The sequence below is a fragment of the Amphibalanus amphitrite genome, unplaced genomic scaffold (assembly GCF_019059575.1).
Source record: "Amphibalanus amphitrite isolate SeventyFive unplaced genomic scaffold, NRLGWU_Aamphi_draft 000120F_arrow, whole genome shotgun sequence".
Lineage (NCBI taxonomy): Eukaryota > Metazoa > Arthropoda > Thecostraca > Balanomorpha > Balanidae > Amphibalanus > Amphibalanus amphitrite.
In genome coordinates this window covers 686,122-702,720 of record NW_024881615.1, presented here as the reverse complement: position 1 = coordinate 702,720, position 16,599 = coordinate 686,122, and the positions used below count along the sequence as shown (strand labels likewise).

General features: G+C 50.6%; 1 protein-coding gene and 1 long non-coding RNA gene across 4 annotated transcripts; both read right to left on the bottom strand.

Annotated features, from left to right (window-relative positions):
* Positions 1-567: 567 nt before the first annotated feature.
* On the bottom strand, positions 568-12,877 carry LOC122381451 (cyclic AMP-dependent transcription factor ATF-6 beta-like). 2 transcript variants are annotated; one of them, XM_043365613.1, is made up of 12 exons: positions 12,815-12,877; positions 7,897-8,119; positions 7,542-7,721; positions 6,535-6,614; positions 6,133-6,268; positions 5,769-5,885; positions 5,327-5,550; positions 4,815-5,119; positions 4,366-4,581; positions 3,909-4,067; positions 3,343-3,539; positions 568-2,809 (listed from the first exon to the last, which is right to left on the bottom strand). In XM_043365613.1, the coding sequence occupies exons 2-12, from the start codon at positions 8,081-8,083 to the stop codon at positions 2,280-2,282; spliced, it is 2,331 nt and encodes a 776-aa protein (XP_043221548.1). In that variant the 5' UTR covers positions 8,084-8,119; positions 12,815-12,877; the 3' UTR covers positions 568-2,279. The 2 variants fall into 2 exon arrangements, with proteins under 2 accessions (XP_043221548.1, XP_043221549.1); XM_043365614.1 differs by lacking the exons at positions 7,542-7,721; positions 7,897-8,119; positions 12,815-12,877 and adding an exon at positions 6,768-6,962.
* A 224-nt stretch (positions 12,878-13,101) lies between these two features.
* On the bottom strand, positions 13,102-16,061 carry LOC122381450. Of its 2 annotated transcripts, none has more exons than XR_006256529.1 (3): positions 15,837-16,061; positions 15,007-15,124; positions 13,102-14,622 (listed from the first exon to the last, which is right to left on the bottom strand). It is a non-coding gene; the product is annotated as an uncharacterized LOC122381450 (long non-coding RNA). The 2 variants fall into 2 exon arrangements; XR_006256528.1 differs by having other exon boundaries at positions 15,410-16,032.
* Between the last annotated feature and the right edge of the window lie 538 nt (positions 16,062-16,599).

The window sequence follows — 16,599 nt, the reverse complement described above, 5'->3', positions numbered from 1 at the left end:
AAAGTGCTTCAGGACCTAATAAGCACATTTTGCCCGGTTCGAATTCGAGAGCGCGCTTATTATTACCACCTTATGCTGTCTCAGCACTGCCTCACTATGAAACGGATGAATTCCAATCCATTTCAATAAACAGCCATGCCTTCTTGTAATCTGACCATTGCTGACCATTGACCATTGCATCCAACCTGCATAGAGTCGTGTTTCGTTCAGTTTGCGTCCATCGGTCTCCGTTTGCCACACGGTCACACGCGGCCAGCCCAGCCCGGGCCGGGGCGGAGCGGGGCGGCCGTTTGGCGGGGTCGCGGCGCCGCCGTTTACCGCCGGTGAATGTTTCATGGAGCGTCCCGGCGCGGAGCCGCCAGCCGCCTCTCCGCAGAGTCCGGCCAGTCAAAGTGCTAATGCAGTATTCCGGCTCCGTCCCGGTCGCGAGTTACCGGCGAAATTCAACTCCAGCCCGGCCGTGACGCAGCGCCGGACAGCGGCCACGCTTCCGGCGAGCCCTCGCCCAATGTCGTGCATTCCAGAAACTCAGTCGCAGCCCAGCGTGATCGACAAGCAGACGCGCAATCGGTGTATCCGGTATATTGCTGACGAGTAACTGCCACCAGTACACTCTACGTATACACAAATTAACAAACACGTGAAGTGCTACAGCCGGGCCGGACTGGGCCCCGGCTTCGTACAAATTAATGTCACCACCAGACTGACTGAAAGTGGGTTGACCACTCGGTGTTCCCTGTAACGGCCGACCGAGCTACCAAACGCACACTAACACACATACGAACACACGGCACGCAGTGAAGCGCCGAGCACAGATCAGGGGGCACCCACCCGCTGAGCGTCCGATGAGCGGGGGTCAGTGCGCAGTGGGCACTCGAGAGCCGAATCCGCCTTACGTGCATAAGACAGTGTGACGTCACACCATCAAACTGACTGCGTCATCGTTCCACCCGCAGCGGCCGAGTGCCAGCACCGTCTGGTCGCCCCTTCATAGTCTCGCGCCTCCCACCCCAATGCCGTCCAGTCTGCCGATACAGACATTTCTTTGTACACGAAACGTGCCCAATCGAGCACTCCCTCCACACAGATACCTCCACCGTCACCGTGAGTAGCAGCGGCTCCGGCCGGGCCGAGCCGGACGCCGCCACGGCGAGCACACAACCCGGACAAACAAGGCAACGCGGCCGCTGTGCGCGGGCCAAACAATCACAGCCCACAAACAAGACTCCCGCGGCTGTGCAACCCATAAAACAAAGTCGTCGTCTTCTCAAACGCACTCTGTCATGCACTTAACTCATAAATAACGAGGCTATTGTGGTATATCCGTAACCGGCATATACATTGATTGTTTAAAACGAACAGAAACAAAATAAAGCATGACTCCTCAAATGGTTGTAAACATATAACTATGGTGTGATGGTGCATCATTATATGACGTCATTTCCTGTTCACAACGTGTTATGTGCACATTGACCGAGCGATTGGTCAGCATTACCCCAAAGCAGTGGTTCGAAGGGATAAAGGCAGTCACCACAACCCTTTACAGCCCCATTGTGACATTGCCGTGTACCGCGCGACCCATCAGCCCCGCACACCTAGCGAGGTAATGCCCAGATGCAGCGTGCTGTCGCAACTCTGCCCCTCACCACCCTCAAATTAGCCCGCCAGTGCACACAACTTTGCGAAGTGAGAGCTCGTGCGAACATCCTCCGGAGTATTCCGGACAAAAACACCCTGTTTGTGACGGAATAGTGGCACACCGGCCGCGGAGAGACTGCCTCAGCCGAGACCTTAGGAAGTAGGTAAAAAAGAAGAGATCATGCCCGCCACCAGAAGCTTGGTCTGTTCGCCAACCGGGGAAGATGCCAACGGCCCAGCCGCGACCGACTACACTCGGGGTTCACCGTGCGTAACTCGATGAAACTATCAATGGACCAGCCAGGTCCAATTAGGCAAGATTCAACGACCCACTCACGAAGCGAAACTACACGATTAGAGTTACAAACTTCCGAATGACTTCCCAGCCCACGCTGAAATTAGCACACGCAACATCCATTGCAGACTTTACCTCTCTGGTGCAAAATGTGCGCTAGACAAAATACAAAACTGCAAAAGTCCGCCGTCAGTTGCGCCAATGGCTGCATTGTGGGGCAACCAGTGGAGGCATGTGAGGCTCAACACACCCAAATACTGTACGGGACGGCAGAGGGACCTGACTCGCCCGCCCCACCATTCCCTGCCCTCCCAGGACTCCATAAACTCCGTTACGGAGGAGGCTCTCAGTGCTCAGAGCTGAAGTAGTCGACCCTATTCGCTCCGTGCGCGCGGTCCGCCGCCGTCCGCGGCCGTGGTCGCCGCTCAGAGTCCGTCGGCAGACCGAAGGTCGACTCCGCACCAACGCCATCTACCGAGTCGTTTCGGAAGCGCAGCCGACGCCACGAGTCCGCTGAGGAGTTGGTCGGCGCCGGCGCTGCCTCCCGGGACGCGGTAGGCGCCGCCGGCTGGCGCACCGTCCGTCGCGGTTTGACCTTTTCCCGCCGTCCCAGGGAGGCGCTCAAGTTCCAGCGCAGCGGCGTGTCGACGGCCAGGCCCTCTGTCGGCGCGGCGGGGAAGTTGAGCTTACCGCGGGCGGCGCCGGTGTCGTTGAGCCGGCTGCTGCCGTCTCCGGAGTGCCGCGCGCCCGTCGGTGCCGAGTGGTTGGACGGCGGCGTGGGGATAGCCGACTCGTGGATGTGCAGCAGTTTCGTATTGACCACCTCACAGTCGATCTGCATCATGGCCACGTAGTGTTCCGGCGCGCGCATCGACTCTGCGGACGGCGGTACGGCGTCAAACACAGTCGGTGGACACAGACTGACCACACTTCACCGCACAAGCCGCAGTTCACACAATGTTTGCAGTGCAGACACATCAGAAAACCATGAACTTCAGAACACACTTTTTCTTTTTTCCTTTTTTTCTTTCTTTTATAAATTTAGTCCTCACCTTTTGATAAGAAGGATTCACAAGGATAGAGCCCCCGCTAAGCGAAGCTTGTTGCGTTTACCCTGCCCTCAACACTCCGATCGCGCAACTCCGACTCTATGGTAGAATTTAGAGTCCAAATTTTAACGCGCGCACATAGCCGCGCACGGCCGGTCACACGAACATAAATCATTCATTTTACGAAAAAAATGAGCATACGCCATACAACCTTTTCGTCTTACGAAAGAATGAACTGAGCTTTACTTCAAAAAGGCAGTTAAGTTTAATCAAGCCCGCCAAGTTACAGCAATACCCCTGCATCGTCAATGACTACCTACGTGTGTAGCCCTCCCCTCCCTAGACAAGCCGTTGTCTCACCGTTGAGCGGCAGCGAGGGTAGCAGGAGCGACATGCGCGGTCGCTGCGTCTGGTTGTGGCTGAGCGCCGGCAGCAGCAGGTGGTCGCCGTTAAACGACACCACGTAGAACGTGTCGTCGCGCCGCTCGATGGCGTCCAGAAAGGCGCCGTACGCGCCGAACCAGCGGTCGTAAAGCTGCAGCTCGGCCGCCCGAACACTGAAACACAGGCGGGGGGACACGGTCAGACAGAGCCAAATCAGCGGTCACAGAACAGAACCAGCGGTCGTACAGCTGCAGCCCGGCCGCCCGAGACAGAGTGTAGGATAAGGCCAGTCAGACAAACGGATAGACAGACACTGTGAGACAGAACAGAGCATTCGGGCGTACGGCTGCAATTACACCTAGACGATGGCCGTAGGCATACATGGACACATACGGAGAGTACTGAGAAAGTACGGTTCGAAGTTACGGGTGGCCACTTGACCACAGTTACCAACAATTACTACGTTTAAAGATCAACACTACTACAGCCTGAATCCCAGCTGACCGCCCCGCGGGCTATGTGACCCGTGGCCCATGTCTGACCTGTCGCGTCTCCTGGATGGTCTCTTCCTGCGTTGGCGGCCAGCCGAGCGGGCGCGTGCAGTGCCGGCAATACGCGCGGCGGGCGGTGGGTGCTGGACGGTCCCATTGTCAGGCCGTGCCGGCGCCGGGTCAAACCAACCGTGCAGCACCCGTGATAGCCTGGAAAGACACGGACAGTCAGATGACTACAGCTATATCACACGCAACACTACACTGTAGTACTAGACAGCAGTACTATACGTATAACTACTAGACGTACTATAACTGTAGTAGGTCAGCCAATCCGCGTGTTTGTACGGAGATAAGCTGGTAATCAGGTCATTGATTCTGCTTTACTGACAGCCAAGATAAATAAAGCACGTCCTAATCCCACTTAGAGCAGACTTCCGGTGTGATTCACCACTGTACCGTGAACGATCGAAAGGCCGCCGCCCGGGCCTGTCCGCCGCCCACCCACCTCCTGGCCTCGGTCTGGTTGACGTATTTGGGGCACATGTAGCCACTGGACGCGTTCACCGCCTCCACCAGGTCGTTCAGGTCGGCCTCGGCGTCCGAAGGCGCCGGCGCCCAGAGCAATGTGCGCCCGCCGGGCGCCCGGTTCACCGCGCCCCCGTCCAGTCCGCCGCCGCCGCTCAGCTCAGGCGAGAGAGACAGCGGACTGGAGAATATCGAACTGGGAATGGAACACAGTCTGTTAGACGTGGGAAATGGTCCGTCGCAAATTACAGCTGAACGTTCAAAACAAACTTAACTTGTGCTTAGCAGGCAACAGAATATTAATTTATGAATCAGGGACTTTCTACGTTTAGTCCACACACACCATTTCTGATTCCGCGCCCATTTGCTCCCAGTCCCAGCCACATTCCCACTGACACGGCACCCAAACGCCCGCCCACCCCGACTGACCCGAGCGGCGCCAGGTTGAGCGAGGCCAGCAGCAGCACGGAGAGCAGCAGCAGCGGCCGGCGCGGCGAGCTGGGCGGCGGAGAGGCCGGCGCCTGCAGGCCGCCGCGCAGCATCTCCACCTCGGCCTGCAGCTGCGCCACGCGCCGGTGCAGCTGCGCGTTCTCCTCACGCAGCCGGCCGTTGTCCTGCTCCACCTCCTTCACACGCGCCTCCATCTCGCTGAACTGGTCCTTCTTCTTCTTGCGCGACAGACAGGCGGCCATGCGGTTCTTGATGATACGCTCCTGGCGCTTTAGCGCACGAGGCTACGGGAACATAAACATATGGTCAGGATCAGAAAAAGAACAAGCGATCAAGCAAGAAACTTCCAGAAATGTGCAGAAGTAGCTACCAATTCAAAAACTGTCCATTTATCAATTTATCAAATACGCTCCCATGTTCCCAAGATGTTCAGCTATGCATTCCACTTCACAGATCTGCCAACCCCTCCGAAGTCAGGTCAGGCTACTCACATCCATGTTCTCCCTGGTTGGTGGTACGGTGACGGTGCGCGGCAGCGGACGGGCCTTGGGGTAGCCGTCATCGGGCGAGGCGGCCGGCGCCGGGCGCGGCCGGCCGGCCGGCACGCCGCCGCTCGGGCGCGGTTTGATGACGGCCGCCGGCCGCGGCGCCGCCGCCGGGGCCGCCGCAGCTGGTGTGGTGATGATGTATGTGGTGGACGAAGAGCCCGGAGACACTGCCGCGAAAACACACAGTCAGAACTAAGAACAAGATACGTGTTAGTAGATAGGGTGCGACAGTGCAAAAAGCACGTCAAGATTAGCGTAGACCGATCTTTTAACTAGCGCGAGCTGAAATATTCGATACCAACTGATTACTGACTAAATGATGAGGCGCTACGAGGTACCCATCTATTTCCCGGTAACCAGGGGTGGAGCGAGGGGTGCAGCTCACCGTTCTGTGGTAGAATAACGCTGGGTGCCGGCCGCAGAGGTGTGCCTTTCGGCTGCAGCCGACGGGACATCGGGAGGATTTGCGATGATTGGTTGCTGCCAGAGTCGAAACAGATCACTGAAACAGATGGCACAGAGTAGCTGCGGTGAGTACACCAACGAGGTTACAGAGCCATTAAGCAATAAGGAAGAAAATCGCATGAGAATGGTCGTACAATTTGTATATGCCCGGTCGTATATCCTGTCAGCAGCTGAGAGATTTACTAAAAATGCATTCATTCAAACAGACTTCAGCCTCATGGGACAAGTCGGTACGTAGCATACACCGTTCGAACAGCACCACGCCTGGTGCTCCCGCAGCCCACCTTGCTGCGGCGTGGTGTCGATCTGGAGGGGCTGTGACGCCGCCGCCGCCTCCTGCTTTATCACCTGGATGATGGCGGCCGGCGGAGAGACCGTCACCGTTGCCTGGGGCGGCGTCACCGGCGGCGAGTCGCAATACTGCCGGTGTCAGGGGGAAGCGGTCAGGGGGACAAGTCTGACAGCGGGAGTCAGCAGAGTGAGACAGCGGGGCAGATGGTCAGCATGGTCCAAATCATGGGTCGATTTCATTTAGTGACAAGTAGAACAATTACAAGAGATCCTTTACATATTCACCAATCACCAATTTATATCATAGTGCATAGAACAGATTCTCCGTGATAGAACGTAGTCCAAAACTCAAATTTCCCTTCAGGGGTTGAAGGACGGCGAGGTTTTGCTCTCACCTCAAAGCCGACTGAGTAGGACTCGACACCACTGTCGGAGCCACCGGGTGACGGCGGAGACCGCGGCTCCGGCTTCATACCTGGAAGAACGGCGGTAGCGTCAAAACCTCAGTCATAGGCCAATATATCGACTGCGGATATCGCGCGAACAATGGTGATTACAAGCGACCACTACAGGTTCTGCTGGAAATCGCAGGACGTTCCCACTTTGCTACCAGATACGGGATACCTACCATAACGCAAGAAAACCGACATGCAAGATGTCAGCCAAGAAGCCAATCGCTTGTTTCTTTTTTTTCGGAACAGCAAAATGAGCACAAATAATTATTCAGCTCGTATTTTTTTCGTAACAAAACATGCTGTGTGTGACTGTTTCACGATATTATCAATGTGCAAGAACAAATATGCCTTGAGTGTTTTCTCTTCTCGGTAAACAATGTGTTTCACGTGCATGCCCACGTGTTATATAACGCAAATATAACGTTTAGCTCGCAACGAAAGTGGGACGTGCACGTGCGGTAGCATCCAAGGGCTCCCTCAGATACCTAGCAGCAGAGGTTACAGCCAAGGCCCTAAAGTAAATACAGTTACAGCATGGAGAAAGGGCCGAGAGCAAGGCGCCAAGGGGATCCTCAGATGCTGCACTAGCACGTCAGAGGGCTGTTCCGGGCCCTCAATATACCCTGTTCACTCAATATACCCTGGTTCCGGGCACCGCAAACTGCTGAGTGCGGGGTTTGCAGCAGGCGTGGGGGAAGAGGATGGGTAGTCGGCATGACGTCACAGGCTGTGTGCGGCTGACGGTGACTCCCGACCGACGACAGCGGTCGCTGTGTGCGGTACCCGTCCACCGGCTGAAGGATGGCAGGGAGATAGCGGGCGGAGCTTATAGCCTGTGTGTGGCCCCACTGCACGTGCACCCAGTACCCGTGAACAGCCCTCTGATAAATAAATGCAGATAAACGAGCTGAGCACGTGTGGTCCACCGGCTGGGTGTCTATGCGTACCGCCGGGGTAGTCGGCCAGGTCGGCGATCTCCGGACACAGGTGGCCCAGGTCGATGGTGGCGTCCGGCGCTCCCTCGATCAGGTCCGGCCCGCCCGGCGCCAGGAAGAGCATGTCGTCGCTCAGCAGGCCGCTCTCCATCGACGTCGGCGACGGGCTGAAGATGTCCGACATGGCCTCGTCTGTCCCACAGGATGGTCCATTGCTCACATTAGATACAGCAGCAGTGAGTAGCTCATGATTTTAATTAAAATATTTATAGGAGCAACACATTACAAATTTAGTCCCAAAATATCATTTACCTATCACATGTTACAGAATTGGATGGTTTGTCTTTTTACTATCATAAGTACTCACCCATCACATTGTCATAGCTGCCTGAGGGTGGGTTCTGATCAAATATGCTTTCTTTCAGAAAGTTGGCAAAGCTGTCATCAATGTCATCATTTCTATCATCATCATTTGATTCTGATGATGACTGGGACCGTTCCTTGTTTGAGACAGATGAACAATGAACCTGGTTTATTGAATAAAGTGACCTCATACCAGATTCTATTGCTCAACACAACTCACAGGTGCTCTGAAACAAGCATAAATTGTCAAATATCTACCACAATTCCAACACTTCACATGATCGATTAGCTGTGAAAAAAACATATAACACAGAACTCCAGTTCCATTCGTAGAGCTCACAGCTTCGTTGTTATGATTTAGGAAATCACTAAATAATTACCAAAAAATAAAATTAAAAAGAACCCTAATAATGATGTAAAATGATAAAAAACATAAGGGCAATGTCAGTTGACATCTGACAGCAGCATTCCACCAGCACTTCTGAAATTATGAATATAGAGTTTTGTTTTCTTTTCCTGAGGCCATATTATCTCAATCTGGTAAAGCAGACAAACCTTGGAAAGAATGGAAGCTCACGTACCCAAAACATTTAGAAAATTTGTTTGTGTTATGAATAATGCAAATATAGTTCCGAGATATCTAATTTGCCTGAAGACTGAAGAGCAGTGACAGTGAGAGAAATGTTCGGACACGCCTAAGAGCTGGACTTTTTGATGACGTCTTCGGGTGACGTCATGTCGTGTGTGACGTTTCGTGAGCAGGTAAGGAAAAGTCACCACCGCTGGCGAACATTGGTGCGGTAAATGGCAAACACAAATGCTGCGCAGAAAAGACAAATGTGTAACTTCACAACATTCGTTCGGACGACAATGTCAAGGCGAATCAAGAAGTTCTTCATGCGATTGTTAGTTATCTGTCGTGCTATTTTAGTATGATTGTTATTAGCAGTTGTTTTGTGAAATGTATTATCAAAATCAATGTTTATTGAAATCAGATTCAGTTTATTTTCAGATGTACCTAGGTACCCTTACACTTCACTCATCTCAAGCTGTTCAAACACCCTTTTTCTTTTGTCTATTATACAATGAGCCAAAGGCTATTACTTGCTTATCTTTTTATAATTTATACTGTGTTTTCTCTGCATTATTAACATATTCATCATATATACAATATAAGGGCCACATGCTTTTTACAGGGAGACATGTCAGACAGCCCAGTAGGATGAGGCTTCGTCAAGCGTCATTTTTAGCAACGCTTTTCTTGCTTAAAATCCAGTCTGCGAAACATGGCAGGGCTTACACTTTGGCTTACCCTTGACTCCCAGCTGTTGTGTCTTTGCTATGCGATGTTAAACATATAAAACATCTTACTATTCATGTATGCGCCATGACTCATGTAATCTTTTCACAGCCAAGACGCTCCTAAGGTACTGGGAATGTGGGGAGTGCAGCAGCATCAGTGCAGCACCGATGGTGGGATGCGACGGCTGCGATAAATGGTACCACTTCCGTTGTGCGGGACTGACTAAAGAGCCAGGTAAGCGCAAATGTTTTCTGTCTCAGTTTTTTTGTTGCAGCTATAGTGATCAATGAAATATTTTCCGCACTGTTCAGCCAAACATGTATTTCAAACAATCTGCTTCCCAACCGAGGGCGTCGCCACAGAGGGGGGGGGGAACGGAAGGGATCTCGTCCCCTCCACTTTTTAAAATTTTAACATCACGCCTATGGCGTTGCATGGAAAGAATCGACTTGAAATGGTCCTCGTCCCCTCCAAAATGGTCAATGTCCCCTCCAGTCGTCGCACCGTGGCGTCGCCCCTGTTCCCAACTACACAAATTTAGTCAAACAATGTGCCAATATGGAATTTTCAGGTTCAGTTGAATGAAATAGGAACAATGATAATTGTAGATTACGTATACCTGCAAGAGAGGAAAACAGAATTCATTGTATTGCTTGTCCTTCACCGATACTGTTATTTTTCCATTTCTAGAAACACCGACATGGCGATGCAGGTGGTACTGCCTGGTGAGGCTGCGGTCTCCGGAATCGCCTGCAGACGAAGTCACCTGGCGTCCATCTGCACATCACTTGCAGCAGTGAGGCCTGCTGACAGCGTCTGGCAGTGTCGGCAACGTGCCAGACGCACGTTCGCACGCACTGCGTGCCTGTGCCCGCCGTGAGCCGCTAGTGCATGGGTTCGACCATGGGAATATGTGTTTATGTTGCTTTTACTATTGTTTATACGTTGAAGTGACGAATTGTTTATTTTTCGCAAGCCTCCGCTGTCCGGTTGCCTGCAGCTCCATGCAACGCCAGCTGTACTGTTGTTTTAATGTTGTCTCTCCGCTCAGCTGTACTGTTGCCTCTCCGCTCATAACAACCTATGCTGAGACAACGCCCATGACGTGTGATCCGGCACCGCTACCGCACTGCGTGCCTGTGCCCGCCGTGAGCCGCTAGTGCATGGGTTCGACCATGAGAATATGTGTTTATGTTGCTTTTTATACTATTGTTTATACGTTGAAGTGACGAATTGTTTATTTTTCGCAAGCCTCCGCTGTCCGGTTGCCTGCAGCTCCATGCAACGCCAGCTGTACTGTTGTTTTAATGTTGTCTCTCCGCTCAGCTGTACTGTTGCCTCTCCGCTCATAACAACCTATGCTGAGACAACGCCCATGACGTGTGATCCGGCACCGCTACCGCACTGCGTGCCTGTGCCCGCCGTGAGCCGCTAGTGCATGGGTTCGACCATGAGAATATGTGTTTATGTTGCTTTTTATACTATTGTTTATACGTTGAAGTGACGAATTGTTTATTTTTCGCAAGCCTCCGCTGTCCGGTTGCCTGCAGCTCCATGCAACGCCAGCTGTACTGTTGTTTTAATGTTGTCTCTCCGCTCAGCTGTACTGTTGCCTCTCCGCTCATATATGACACCCTCTATATGAATGGCACTACTGATTGTCACACCCACTGTCCGTATTGTCCGTAGTGGTGTCTACGCCCATGTTAATACAGCGTGCAGAATCCATATTCTATTGAGGAGAGTTGAGCCAAGTCACCATAGGCTCGGGAAGAGAGCAACCTGGAGGCCCACTGCCCCTTCCCCGGCCCCCACTGGGGGCGCCAGCCACTCCAACTTTTGACTGGATGTCAAGAGCGTCGCCACGAGGGGAACGAGTCGCCGGCCAGCCAAGGTAGCCAACGGCGTGTGAAGGTTGCCTGACCTCGAGGAAACTGAGATGGCACCAACGGAGGTTTTGTTAAGTAGGCGACCAAAATTCGAGCGGCAGCAACCTGGGCACCTTCACAGATAGCAGTGCCGCGTATCAGGGCGCCTTCGACGTTGAGCTGGGCGTCGATCATCAGGACGCCGGGGGAATATGACCCAATATCCCCCGTAAATATGTGCCTCGGAAGGGAGACCCAACCATAAAACTGAAAGCTCGCCGTATTTTATCCACTATTTTTCGAGCAGGTCCATAGATTTCCGTCCTCAAAAGTGCGGGGATATTCCCCAGTGTTTGAGTTGGATGGGACTATAGTGGCGTTTACACCGACAGGAGATTCCCATTGCCGGCTGTGGGAAACTACTGTCGGTGTAAACGCCATTCATATTTCCTGCGTCACCCCTGTGGGGACGCCCTTACTCCATGGTGCCGAGCTTATCAATTTAGATATCAATGGCATCAAAATCTCTTATCGATCGATGAAGAACTAAATTACCCCGACCCGGAGAGCGTCTTTGGAATCAAAGCAGTAGCACATGACGCAAGACTTCAGGCAAATAAATCCTTCTTGTCTGAAATAAAACATTTGTGTATTGATAAGCACGTTTTATAAGCAATGGTAGCAAGATTCTCCATGTATTTGGTTAAAGTGATAATTTAGTAGCAGATACTTACCGTCGCATTTCGTTTTTTTTTAATTAATAATTTATATTGTCAGAACTAGCAACATGTCTCTTCACTCAACAATAATTACAAAAGTGAAAAAGAAATGATAAATTGCTTATATTTTGGTGAAACTAAAAATTAATTCAGCACATATTTTTTTTACAGCGTTGAAGTCCAGCTCCAAAGGACAGCTGACGATCGTAGCCGAGCAGGCTGTTTGGTACTTCTTCACTACTTCTTAGAAGTACCCGTTAGTACCGATCATGTCTCACATAATAAGCTATTGGAACAAAAATATCCGTGTTCTTCTAATTATTCTCCTTTTACACTTTAAATAAATACTTTTGAAATGCATTTACTAATTAATTTCACAAAAACGGCTTGAAATTTTACAACGTCAAAATACTTATTCCAATTTCCACCATGAAACCACCACTATATTACTTGCTTACAGACCCGTGCGCACAGTGCGCGCAGTTTTATCGTGACGTCAGAGGGTGCTTCCTCAGTGGCGCCCCCTGGCGGGGAACGCGTGCAAAAAGTCCAGCTCTTAGGCATGTCCGAAATGTTCTGTTGTATTGGAGTGGAGGCAATGTAAGGGCATGCAAATCAAGGAAGGTTGCACCCATTTTTCTTGTTTGCCAGGCTAAAATTGGTATCAATCTACTTATTTTGGCTTAATACTGGCATGAAGCTTGCCTTGAAACAAAAGAAAGTCTAGACACTCGTACCAATACCAATGCTGATGTCAATGTCAAGAACACGAACGTGGACAGGAATTGAATATTGGCTATAGGAATTCAAGTGCAACCAAGGCAAAGCATTGGCTGGAGTTATTTTAAAAGGCATCTTAAAAATATACTCAAGTTAATCGATACTGATTCTGATGCCTTTGTCATCGTTCCTGAAGCAGCGCATTGGAATCCACAACCACAGCATAAGAAATAACTACCAGAATTTATAAAAACTACACCGTTGAGTGCGATTCAATATAGCATTTGTAGATATCAACTAAAAATTACCGACCTTTTCTGCCCTAAAGATGAAGACGCACATGCAGCACACCGGAAACCCGTCGGTCCAAGGCCGTATAGGAGGTAAACTCGTCAGGCGGTTTGTTTACATTTGCTCAGCTGACGAAATGACGTCAAAGGTCGTCCACCCTCACGGATCAGGCAGCCGCATGCAGTACAATATGCGGACGTTTTTGGGAATTGAGACGACTTTAGCGATATTGAACGATTAAATTACGTTATACCAGCTTCTACAAACCTGCAAACCGGTTTATGCTAACGTGGTGCCACAAAAACCAGTGTGGAAGGAGTTTATATTGATGCATTATCGGCTGGAAAAACACCATAACTTCGACCGTAGCCGACTGAGCCAACATTGACCTATGCTTGGTTATGGGTCGGCATAGTTGCCAGAATGTCATAATTTACGCGGATTTGAACAACAACTATAGCATTAGACGTACGATTACGAGGTTTTGCTCACAACAGTTAGGTATACCGAGCAGAGCATATACCCGGCCGGGGCACCAGCGCCGAAACTGAAGCGTGAACGGTGGCCTGCGACAGGAACGCATATGGCTGCCAGTGATACGGTATGTGGTGGCGCATCGGATGCAGCCCGGCCACTTTCGGTCCAGAACTGGCAGCCATTCGTTGGTCCCAGTCCAGCTGCCTCAATCGGTCCCGGTTTAGACGCCTTTGCCGGCCCCGGTTCAGACGTCTCAGTCTTTCCCGGTCCGGAAGTCTGAACTCAAACTTTATTGAACAATCTTATCGACATTATCTTGGTAGAAAACACAAAACAGTAAGACAGAACAAACGAGCAAACTCAAGCAGCACTTCAAAATGACGATAGGTACACACAAACATCAGCGTGTTTCAGCAGCATCCTCGCGTCGCTCCGCGCTGTCTCACAGCACCCCACGGGGTCAAACCGCTACGTGGGTTCGTAACACGCTGGCCACAAAACATGGGTTACCAGCGACCAACACAAAACTCTGAGAGCAGGGGTCCATCCAACCTAATTTACAAACACAGCAGCCTTGTCAATGGCCATTAGCGCCAACCCCGCCGGCGGCAGCAGGAGCGACAGGCAGGGACAGCGCATGCAACTCGATCGCAAAACCATTCTTCTGGCATTGCTCTGCGTCTATAAAGGAGAATATCCCGCCCTCATCTACCGTTCAGGACCTGGCCGGGGACACTAACGAGACGCGGACTTTACCAACTCAGCTGAGCAGTGAGCACCCTTTCGACTGGTCCGGGGCCCAGCTCTCGCCACATGACCGAAGGCTACTGTTAGGGTGCTGTCCTGTCCTGCTGTTCTTTTGCTGTCCTCCATCAGTCGGCTCCGAACCACCAGCCTCGCTGCCGCGCCGGGGTCCAGAGAAGAAGCTGCGCTGAGACGATCTGGAACCATCAGCGGGGCTGTGAGTCCCCACCGCCATGCGGTTGCTGGGACCGGGGCGGTGCAACCACACTCGCGTCCTGACTGCGCTTATGTGCTTCTCTCCTCGGAGAAGAGTCCGGCAGCGCAACCTGACTGACCTGAGCACGCCCCGCGCGAGAAGGCGTCTGGCGTGGCGCGCCGGCCTCGACCATCTGTCACACCGCCTCGGGATTCATGATCCAGATCCGATCGAATCGTCAGATTAAAATGTCTCTTGTATGGTAAACACAGATAAAAATCCCTCCTTCTTGAGTCGCAGAAGGCCAGGGAGGCTCGACCAAGGGCTCGACAGTCTACGGAGGTCGACGACTGAGAAACGCTCCAGCAGCCGCAGTTGGTCAGCTGCTCAGCAACACTCTCCGCCAGCGAGACTGAAAACAAAAACCTTCCATGAAATGCAAATTAAGGATGGCTGAAGGATGCATGATACCCAGTAAAACGAATAACTAATCAGTAAACAAAAAATGCCACTTCCTTGCTTGGAAAATTGTATTTTAGTCACTAAATGCCATGGCAAAGGAGCTGCCTAAATCGATGAATGTCAGCAACTCGCCAAACAACCTGTGTAAAACAGTTTGTTATTGTATGTGACTCGGTAGACACAACCTTTTGACCTTAGCCTGCACTAAATATGATAGCAAATTAGTCATGCTCCATTGTCATTTTCCCCTTTGAATTAGGTAATTGTTTTTGGGAGCTGCCACAACTGCACAGATAGGCACATTAACATTGCTCCCACACACAGATTCACTTACTTGTGAGTTGCTGGGTGATGTGTCATGCCTTGGTCACCAGTCACAGAATAACTGAAGCCTCCTGGAAAAGCGCTGTAGCTGTTGGCGACTGGCGTTACCACAGCTGGTCGGTGGGACACTGTAAACAAGATGTGACTTTAAACGCTGCTCCAGGTACTTTGGTCATGATCTGTCATAACATAGTTAACATTTCTTCTAATCAAACTAGGGCCTAGGGAAGTTGGAGTGATACTCCTCCAGCATACCAATAATGCGCTAACAAGGATTGAAGAAAACATCCTAAACACCCTGGGCCCTAAAACCAATAAAAAATGAACACAAAACATCCCTACTCATTCATAATTATTATTTTTTAATTTGAAAGGAATCCTGTTCACCTAAAAATATTCAGCAAACCACTCACCAATTGCCTGACACCATAGTGCACACAGAAGTTTGAGGCCTGTGTAGTCTCTGTGCAATATTATATGTGTAGATCAAGATGAAGTACAGTGAGACGTGAGTCAGTAGGTTTTAAGTTGTAGGTTGGTAGATTGTAGGCTTTAAATTGTAGGTTTTCGGTTAGTAGGTTGTAAGTTTGTAGATTGTAGGTTGGCCGTTGGCAGGTTGAAAGTTTTTGGTTAGTAGGTAAGGTTAGGTCAGGTTAGATTTTTTATCTTCACTGTACTTCATCTTCACATTTACCGGCTGTGCGGACTGCAGGCCTGTTGGACCGGATCTTTGTAATGCAAAGCACTCGCTCATTCTAAAAGTACTGGTTGTCAAAGACAGAAGAGAAGCGGATGGCTCCCCCGTGGATGTCCAGATACTTATCAATTATGGCAGCTTACATGAGTTACAGAAGCAATTGCAGCTTCCTTTGTCCGTCTAGGCTTTAGACAATTGACCACACTTAAAACAAACAAACATGCAATTTTGTTTGGTATTGGAATACATACTAATATTTCTACATTTACAAAAGTATATGATAATTCTTATTAACTACTTGCTGGTAATAATCAGAAAAAAAACTCAGAAATGCCAGACAGAAAACTGAAAAGTATCAAATAACTAACAATTGATATCAATGAAATACCCAAATTTGCAAGCGATTGTAACACGCGCGCATTAAATGTAAAAAATAGCTAAATTTCTGCTTCAATTCCTTAAACCACTGTCATAAATCGTAATTCCCAACTAATTCACTGCTACGCTAGACCTCAAAGACTACAAGTTTTTAGGCATTGTAACCCTTACAACATGTAGAAAATGTCTTATTAAACCATTTGAGACCAAAAACGCTCCACTTCATCCCGTTTTAGTTGAGAAAACAGCAAAGAAAGTGGACGACCTTTGACGTCATTTACCTTCTGATTGGCCCAAAAAGCCTTCCCTATGGCGCAACATAGAAACGATGACCCCCGCGTCGGTCATTCACTTTCCTCCTCGCCGCGGACAACACAGCAGACTGGAGCCGGCACGCCACAAATGTCAACGCCCTCAAGCGGCGGAAAACTTCGGTTGGTAGCCGCGTGCCGCGTGCCTTTGCGGCCCAAGGTCAGCCACTCCTGAGCCACTCTGCCCGCGATTAGCCTGTTTCGGGTATTCCCCGGC

Coding starts and splice junctions, on each gene's coding strand:
- LOC122381451 (XM_043365613.1), bottom strand. CDS start 8,083: ATGAGGTCACTTTATTCAATAAACCAGGTTCATTGTTCATCTGTCTCA. Junction 5,551..5,768: donor CGTTATTCTACCACAGAACG/GTGAGCTGCACC, acceptor TTTTCGCGGCAG/TGTCTCCGGGCTCTTCGTCC. Junction 3,540..3,908: donor CCATCCAGGAGACGCGACAG/GTCAGACATGGG, acceptor CCTGTGTTTCAG/TGTTCGGGCGGCCGAGCTGC.